We start from the raw sequence: 9,840 nt of genomic DNA on the forward strand, positions 1-9,840 counted from the left end.
GAATAATTCATATAATAAATATTTTTCTTTCTATTGTAAAGTTTGCAAATAGATGCAGATGTAATTAAAGTAATCGCTGTTGTTAAAATTTTATTCGAAAAATTTATATAATTATCGATATTACAATATTGGAATAGTCTAAATAAAATAAAAATATCTTCGCATTGATTTAAATTATTTAAATACATTTTTCTAATTTAACAGTGATATAATGCTATGTATGATCCTATTCGTACAATTTAAAATTAGTTTACTAATTCGATATGTGGGGGGCGGGCGAAACACTGAAAAAAACCAAATACTATTATGGCGGTAAACTATTGGGCGTTGTTCTTGACACCTGTTGCTTTTCCTCGGTTTTGTGGTTTGAAGGAACTTTTGGTTTTTAGAATTTAAAAAAGGAAGTTCGAAACTACACATATGAGTTTGAATCATGGTACAACGAAGTAAGTTCTGTTTTTCAAAGAAGATATTTCGATTACATTTGTCATTTAATTGTCGAAATAAAAACGTATATTTAAGACAAAAAGTGAAAAAAAATGTAAATTAGCAAGGAATTGCTATATCTTGTTTCATTTTTCAATATGTAAATAATTTAAATAAATACGCCATTTTGGAATGCAGACCTGTTTGACAGTTCATTTTATCTTTTCTTATCTTGCTGTTGTTTTCTTTTCTTTTGTTAATAATTTGTAAACAAGATTATGTGTTTATGAACTTTCTAATAAAATTCTTCTCGAAAATTTATTATGTCTTAAATCAGAATAATTTTAAGATATGAGTTTTTAGGTTATATACGTTTTATGTGTTTATCTATTTCATGTAAGTTTTGAAATACATTTCCTGATATTTATCATTTAATTACGTAATAATTGTCTCACTGTTCTTATTTTTAATGTAATAATTTTCTTTACAGAAATTAGCAATGGGTAAAAGCGAAGAAAGAAACGGAAACACAATACAAATAAGTGAATCAACTTTTCTTATAAAAACATCAAGCGAAGCTAGTAAGATGCTGGAAGCTGCTTTGTTACAAATGGATGACATTATTTCTGGTAAACTGCGATCATCAATTTGAGATAATTTCATTGAAATGTACAACTAGTATCAAGAATATTTAATTACTGATTGATTTAAGAAATGTTCTAGATTCTTTATTAGGTGGTAATTAAAATATACATGATCATTAATATTACAATATATATTTTTAGGTGTATGTACAGAAAGCAATAATGAAGGTAATGCAGAATGGAAGGATTCTGTTAAAGAAGCCACAAAAAATCTTGTGACAGCAATTAAAAACTCTCCAAGTTCTCCGTCTCCCCCAGATACAGCTACTATTGAAATTTTACTGCAGTGGATGCAACCGGTAAATATTTGCATGTTTATTTTAATTATATATCATATTTCAATCGTATATTATTTTATACTGATATAAATTAAAGAATTAAGCTAGATCATAGATTCTTTGTTACATGAAATAACATATTTAAAAATATAATTTTAGCACATTGCCATTTTATTTAACAAAGAAGCATATGATATATAATGTGCCATAAAAAATATTACAAACTTTTCTTTTAAATTATTATGTGAGCCAAATGATATATATACATACAAATATATTGATTACATTTAATTTTATTAGGGAAAGGGAAAAGAGATTCTTAAGATAACAAGGAATTAAATAGCAATTATACCAAATTAAATACCAAAGTTAATAACATTGACTTGAAAAATTCTTTTTTATTTTTGTTTTTTTTGTTCTGGATTAAAAATCATTTTATCAAATTTTTAAAATAGTTTATCTAAAGTATATTCCTTAAAATCATATATATTGGTAAGAGAAAATATGTTTTAATTTGAAAAAATATTCAAATATCTAAAGTATAAATTAGTGAAATTAATTAGAAGAATTTTGAAACAATGGAAGCACTATATTATGTTAAACAAAAGAAAAAAGAAAAACAGAAAAAATAAATTAATATTTACTTAAACTGCTTAAATACTTTATGTGATCTATCTTGAATAAATAGAACTTCAACTTCTGAGCGTCAGAAAAGATTTTAAGAAATGTTTTAATACATAAATACTTTATGTGATTTATCTTGAATAAGTAGAACTTCAACTCTTGAGCATTAGAAAAGATTTTAAGAAGCATTTTAAAAAATTTTTAGATATTAATACCAAGTTTCAATATATATATTATATAAGACACTTACAAACACACTTACAAACACATCAACACATTAATTAAAATATAAATTGATTAAAAATGTTAAGTAATGTTAAAAGTTAGAGTGATGTCAAATTTGGATTGATTTGAAATATATTGTTTATTTTATTGTTTATTTACTCTTTAACAAAAAAATAATGATAAATATTTTAATGTAAATAATAATAAAAATATTATTTATTTATGTGTCAAAAATATAACAGATTTTGATTTTTGAATAAAAATTGGGGCGGTGTTGACTTAATAAAATTAAATCCTATTATATAAAAATCTTATTTTTTATATTATTTATAATAGGATTTATAAATAATATAAAAGAACTTGATTGAAAAAACTTGACTTGTCTTAGTTAAAAAGTAAAAAAAATATATATTTTACAAATTTGGAAATATACTTTCTTTTTTATTTGAAAACTACGTGCACAAAAATCTAAATGAATAATATAGATTTCTGAATATAAAAACTAACCATCATATTACTTTAGTAACAATTTTAAATAGAAAGATTTTGGTATTTCGAAAAACAAAGAATGATCTATGTATAGATCACGTCACGTGACTACTCCTGCTTGAGAAATTTTAGAATGATAATTTTAGTTTCTAACAGAACCGCGACTCGATCGTTTCATAAAGATTATTTCTCATTGATATTATTTTTGAAATATTAATTTGCATGAAAATGATTGAAAGAAAGAACGGAGAAAAATATGTGATTGAAAAAAATTAGTTAAACTTTAAGATTAGAAGATTTATAGATAGAGAATAGAAAGGGCTTCTGGGAGATCCCGAGAAAATAAAAGAAGTTAATAAAATTAGGATTAAAAGAAATTCTTACTTGTAAATTGTATATGCTTAAAAAATAATTTCTTTGGCAGTACTTTATATTATTTAATTAAATAAATTCTGTGTAAAAATTTATAAAAATTTTTATATATTATGTTCAAACAAAATAGTGAAAGAAATTATACGTTTTTTAAAAAATTAATTGCGTAAATTGATCTAACAATAAGTTCAAAGCCGTCGAAAAACTATGTCGAAATCAAAACAATTGAACAGTTGGATTCCTTCTGAAGAATATGATTCTTCAGAGACATCAAATTCTGAACAAGAAGAAAATGAGTTTACGAATATTGATTTTTTGAATCATCGAATACATGAATCTGGCAATTGCTTTTGCCAGGTAATATAGATAAGAGAATATTTGAAAAAAAGAGAATTTATTTATTTTTTAATTTATTTATTAATATCTTTATCAATAAGTATTTAAATTTTTACGAAAAATTAATTTTTTAAAAATGTAAAATTGTAATTTTATTACATATAAAGTGAAGAAATGATTTAAAATACATAAAAACTCTGTTATAATTTTTTTAATTTTCATATACTATAAAATTTTTCTTGCAAATTATTCTAAAAAATTTTTTCATATTTTAAAAATCTTTATCATTTAATTGAAATACACGTGTTAATAATGATCCTTATATAGATTCTTCAAATTTAAAATATGTTTTAGTGTTAAAAATATCTTATAATATTGTAACAGATTTAATAATATATATTTATTTATTTTATGTAAATTTGTTTATATAAGTAAAATATTTATCAAAAGTTTAATAAAATATATTAAAAATATATTAAAATTTATTTCAAATTGAGTATGAAACGTTTAGAAGAATCATATCATTTTCTTAGAGTTGTCCATTAGGTAATGCTAAAATGGTTAATCTGAGGGGAAGTGTGCCTAATCTCTGTGCATCCACAAACCTAACACACATTGGGTCTCTTCCGCCTTTCTATTCTACAGTATATAATATGAGGTCTCTTTGTATTTTTATTTCTTTATTATTTACAAATTTAAAATCACTGATTTTATAACATGATTAAACAGCTTTTGTTCAAAAACCAATGATTATCAAGGCAATAAAGATTATAAAGGAAATCAAAGCAGTCGTTCTTTAGAATTAGGAAAAAAACGACAAGTGAGGAATAGAATATTAGCTGAACAAAGAACTAAATCACAATCGGATCTTCTTTTAAGAAGAAAAGAATTTCCTTATTGTTGTTTCTCACAACATTTTCAAGATACACAAAAATGCCATAAGTGTCAAACAAAGACTGAGGTATATTGATACTTATAATAAAGAATATTATGGAATTAATAATTAAAATAATGGTTAAAATAATATATAATTGACATAATTAATTTCATAATTAACCAATATGAATATTACATTATATTGTTAATTATGTTAAATTTGTCTTTTAATTATCTTTTAATTATTAATAAAATATATTTTTTATATATTAATAAAATATATCTTTTAATTATTAACATGTTAATTTATTTATTGTTTATATTATGGAACATGTTAATTTGTTAATTTGTTTATATTATGGAACTTGAGTTAAATGCATCAATATTATAATTATTAATACTTAATATAGATAATGTTATATAGATTTACATAGTACATACGTATATCTTAATATTATATTTATATTAGATATTACACTAGATCTTTTTCTTTTGTTTCAGTATTTTGTATTAATATTATTAATAAATTATTTTTTTTATTAAATATTATTCTAACAAATAAATTTTTGTTAGATATATTGATTGTGAAAATGATTGATAATATAATTATGATTAATAAATTATATTTCATATAAAATATTAAATGTTATAGGAACGTTTAAAAAAATTAGAAAATGAACGTGGAGCACTATTGATGGAAGTATCAGTTTTGTCAGAGCAAGTGGATGCACAATCCAACAAAATACAAGAGTTGGAAAACATGCTTAGGGAAAAGAAGGATACTCTTAGAAGAATGGAAGAGGCATTGCAGAAGGTAATTTTATGATTTTTTATATTACGTTATTATATAATATTTTATTTTATGTAATAATTATGTTTCTATGAATGTTATTGTTTTAACATAATCTATATTATATTTATAATTTTATCATACTTATTTATAATTTCTTATACTTTGTGTTATTTTTGCTTCTATTTTATTTTTATCTGTATTTTATTCTAATAGTTTTAATTTTTGAAGGAAGTACTCTCAAGAAGTGCTTTGGAAACACAAAAATTGGAACTCTTGAGTTCTTTATCAGAAATGAAACTTAAACAAGCAAGTTTAGAGCATGAAAATCTTGCACTCCGTAGTATAAGTCCTATGTCAAATGTAAGTTGATGAAAATTTATATAAAATTAAATATCTCTTTGTAAAAAGAATATGTAAATAGCTATATATATTTGTGTTAAATATAATAGAATATATTATTATTAGCAATATTGAAAGCAATTTATTACAGGGAGAAAAATTTGGGAGGCATACCAGTCAATATAGTAGTCTTCCTAGGCCTCCGAGTACTTCAAAGAAAGGTGTAATGTTCGGTAAGGTACCCAGTTTAGTTTCTGGAGTACACACAACGGTACCATTGGCCGTTAAAGGAGTCTCCGCGAGATGCCTGTCTGCACCTACTTTAGGTTGCAATTGATTTTTGCTTTAAGCATGTATATTTTCAAGAAAATAATTGTTCTTTTTACATGACAGGCAGTCGTGGCTAATAATTAAAAACTTACTATTAGCTTATATTAATATTAATAAATTTAATTTTCTGTCATTAGTTTCATGTTGATTTTTTGCATGAAAATTTTGATTGTTTGATTTTATCTGTTCTGATCTATAATATCATTCACATGTAATTAACATATATAATATAACAATACTTTAAAACATTAATATGTTTTGAACACTAAGATATTTATTGCATCTTTAAATTATTTATTTGCTTTTGTTTTACATTTATTGTTAATGTATAATGACATATTTATGGTGAACTTATTTTAATAAAATTAAATTTTTTCTTATTCTATTTATTTTAGCTGAAGAGGAAAAAACAATTATAGGAGATTCAAATTTTCGAATGGAGTCGACTCAGAAATCTTTGGTAGAACTTTCAATGGAAGAAATTGGAGATTGGCTTACAAATTTAGGATTAGAATGTTACGCAGGTGAATTGAGAAGATGGGGTGCTACTGGATCAAAATTATTAGAATGCTCGCAACAACAATTAGAAAAGGAATTAGAAATTAAAAATGTTCTTCATAGGAAAAAATTATTGTATGCAATAGAATCAGAAAAAACTGGTGGAGCTGAATTTCTTGGATCAGAGAAAGTAATTTTTAGAGTTTTATGATTATATATTATCTCATATAAATTAAATATATTTTATATTATATAAATTACATATTTTTAAATAAAATAAAATAATAATATTAAATTAAATATTTACAGATGGATAATGCAGCAGTTTTGCGATGGCTAGATGATATTGGGTTACCACAACATAAAGAAGCTTTTCAAAATGGTAAAGTTGATGGTAGAATGTTACATAGACTCACCACTGAAGATCTTTTAAATCTTGGAGTTACTGCACAGTTACATGCTGCAAGCCTTAGAAGAGGAATTCAGGTATCTTGTATAATTTATTGTGAATATTATACTAATTACAACAGTTTAAATTATTGATCATTTGAATAAATTTAAATACAGTAAATTGATATTGCAGTAAATATTAAATTATTTATTAGATTATATTAAAATTAAATTAAATATTGGATTAAATTAAATTGAATTATTTAAAAAATGATATTTTTATAGATTCTACGAGAATTAAATTTTGAATTTGATAACCTTGAAAGAAGATCTACAAATGGTAATGGAGCAGATGGTAGTAATGTTCATCTCTGGACAAATCATCGAGTAATGGAATGGCTTAGAGTAGTTGATTTAGCAGAATATGCACCAAATATGAGAGGATCTGGAGTACATGGAGGTTTGATGATGTATGAAGGCAGATTTACTTCAGAATTGTTAGCCACAATACTTAGTATTTCGCCAGGAAAAACTCTTCTTCGTAGACATTTAACTACACATTTCAATCAAATTCTTGGAAGAGAAGTTGTACAAAGGAAAAGAGAGATTGAAAGTACTCTTGGATTCGTTCCACTTACGCTTACTGCTCGTTTGAAGGTAATTTCAATTATTTTTAAGCATACAGAAATCTATAATTAAATTATTCATAATTCATACTTTTGTTTCATTTTTAAAAATGATATCTTTGAAATCTTTTGTATTTGGAATGAAATTATCATTTTGCTGTTTGTTCTAAAATCATAAAATTCTTTTTATTTTTTTTATCTTTACAGTAATAGAAAATATTTTAAAAGAACGATTAGATATTTATTATAATAGCGAAAATTCAATAAATCAATAATAATAACAATAAATCAAAGTAGAACAATTAATAAAAGAAATTATTTGTACTTATTAAATAAATGATATTAATCAAATTATATAATGATTAAATAAATGATATAATCAAATTATATAATTAATGATAATTAAATTTTTATTAAACTTCAATAAAAATGTCAATCAAATTAGAATAAAATTGGTTTAGGTACCTAAGAAATCTCAGTTTACTTTAAAACGCAAGAAAAGCAAGAATGAAGCAGATTATGGTAATTTGGTCTGCCCTTTGGAAGCTTCACCGCCAGGTACTCCATCAACACCTACTTCAACACCAGGCAGTCCTAACTTAAATTCACCTACATTCTAACAATAATCAGAGATCACAGTCTCGTAAGTTTAATTTGACTAATATTATTCAGTTTTTTTATTAACTTATATTCCTCGTTTAATGAATAATTCATTAAATATATGGTCTTATTTTATATTAAATAATTTCTACCTTATTTCATTTTATGTAAAAATTATATATCATACAAACATTCTTTAAAATTATATTTATTTCATCTTTAGAATTGCTTACTTAGATTAAAATAGCAAATCATTGTATTTTTATATTTAAAATCATTATAATTATAAAAACAGTAAAATTAAGATAGTGCAGAAAATATTTAAAAATTAGTAAGGAGCAAAAAAATTTTATTATTACAGACATTTTTATTATTACGATATTAAAATTCCACTTTGTGGATTGCATATATATTAACATATTTTAATATGTAAACTGTGTTATATTTAATAACGTGTAGATTGTGTATTGAATTAAAATATTATGTATTGATAATATTTTTTAGACGTAGTTAATAAATTTTCATTTTCAAAACAATTAAAAAATTTTAAAAAATTAAATTTTTCATAATTTGGATAATCAACAAATTTGACAATCAAGTAAGACATAAATGGTTTTATTATTAATAAATAATACGAAGATATAATTATTTTATATACGAATATTAAAGGATGTTATGATTTTGTAATTATATATTTTTTAACATCATCATCATTTAAAAGGCTCAGTTTATTAACTAATATATATAAAGTGACACACACATATATATATTTATTATTATAAATATTATATTTAGAAAAAAATAAACTATAATTTTTGTATATATATATTTTTATTATTTTTCAAAAATGTCTAATATTTCAATAAACTAATGAATTTTTAATTTACATTATAACAAAATTACATATTTTATGTTATTATACATATAATCATTTGTTCATTCGCTAGCATTTATAAATTTATTTAAATTTCACATATACCATGTATTAATAAATTAATTTCTTACTAATTAAATATTTTAAAAGGTAAGTTAGTACACTATTCTAGTTACTTGTTTGTTTACTTCATTTTGTCATTTATTGAACTATATAATTTAATATAATAAATTATTTAATTGTTTAAAATATATAATAATTAAATAATATTATACAAAATACTATCTTTTCCAGAGCCAAGAGATAATAGACAGAGGAGAATTATTGGTTGCATCTGAAGAATGTAATTACATCTGTAAATAAGAAAAATATTCTAGGGACCATTATTTCATCTACTTAGACTAAGTTTGACTATTTAATTTTGTATGATAAAAAAAAATCTTTAAAAAGTACTTTAGTAAATCAGTTTACTTATAGTAAATCTTTAAATGCACATCCCGTTGAAGTAATTTTTCTAGAAAATATTGCGTTTTCAATATATTTATTTTGCTATGTATAATTTTTACAATATTTTCATATTTTAAATAGAGAACAATCTTTGTATAATGGGAATATTAAATTTTATGAATATAAAGAAGAGTACAAGTTTTACTCATGTAAAAATATGACTAATTAACACACTTATTTATAAAGGACATGAAATAAAGTAATATTTATATTGCTTTTGTAGTGTGTCATCATGTTTCATTTTACTGAAGTTTTATTAATACATTTGTTTTATGCTATTCTTAAATAAATTTAAATAATCAAAATATTAAAATATTCGTTTAAATTTATTTAAAAATTTAAATTCATTTTTAATCATTTAAATTTATGTATATTGATGTTAGTTAAGCCAAATCTCTAAATTATTTCATAAACTTATTAAACAACAAATTATTCTGTATTTAATCAAATAACAATTGTGTATTTTATTTCATTCAATAAATATTCTTATTTCAATTATCAATAAGATAAAATATGTCACAAGTTGTTGAAAATTAAACAAAAACTAAATGATATGTCTAAATATTTTATATCTAAAGTTAGTTAAAATTTAATGTCTATTAATTCAATTAAT

At 22.2% G+C, this 9,840-nt stretch overlaps 1 protein-coding gene across 9 annotated transcripts; it reads left to right on the forward strand.

Moving 5' to 3' along the window:
* The first annotated feature begins 216 nt into the window (after nucleotides 1-216).
* On the forward strand, nucleotides 217-9,253 carry LOC122535428 (liprin-beta-1). 9 transcript variants are annotated; one of them, XM_043666951.1, is made up of 13 exons: nucleotides 217-446; nucleotides 917-1,055; nucleotides 1,212-1,369; nucleotides 3,928-4,052; nucleotides 4,124-4,355; nucleotides 4,923-5,084; nucleotides 5,292-5,423; nucleotides 5,554-5,728; nucleotides 6,128-6,420; nucleotides 6,540-6,716; nucleotides 6,906-7,277; nucleotides 7,708-7,804; nucleotides 9,015-9,253. In XM_043666951.1, the coding sequence occupies exons 2-13, from the start codon at nucleotides 926-928 to the stop codon at nucleotides 9,056-9,058; spliced, it is 2,097 nt and encodes a 698-aa protein (XP_043522886.1). In that variant the 5' UTR covers nucleotides 217-446; nucleotides 917-925; the 3' UTR covers nucleotides 9,059-9,253. The 9 variants fall into 9 exon arrangements, with proteins under 9 accessions (XP_043522886.1, XP_043522885.1, XP_043522883.1 ...); XM_043666950.1 differs by having other exon boundaries at nucleotides 220-450; nucleotides 7,708-7,889; nucleotides 9,015-9,252; XM_043666948.1 differs by having other exon boundaries at nucleotides 220-446; nucleotides 7,708-7,889; nucleotides 9,015-9,252.
* The last annotated feature ends 587 nt before the right edge of the window (nucleotides 9,254-9,840 follow it).

Source organism: Frieseomelitta varia, unplaced genomic scaffold, assembly GCF_011392965.1.
Source record: "Frieseomelitta varia isolate USP_RPSP 00005682 unplaced genomic scaffold, Fvar_1.2 scaffold_715, whole genome shotgun sequence".
Lineage (NCBI taxonomy): Eukaryota > Metazoa > Arthropoda > Insecta > Hymenoptera > Apidae > Frieseomelitta > Frieseomelitta varia.

Coding starts and splice junctions, on each gene's coding strand:
- LOC122535428 (XM_043666950.1), top strand. CDS start 926: ATGGGTAAAAGCGAAGAAAGAAACGGAAACACAATACAAATAAGTGAA. Junction 6,717..6,905: donor GCCTTAGAAGAGGAATTCAG/GTATCTTGTATA, acceptor ATATTTTTATAG/ATTCTACGAGAATTAAATTT. Junction 7,278..7,707: donor CGCTTACTGCTCGTTTGAAG/GTAATTTCAATT, acceptor AAATTGGTTTAG/GTACCTAAGAAATCTCAGTT.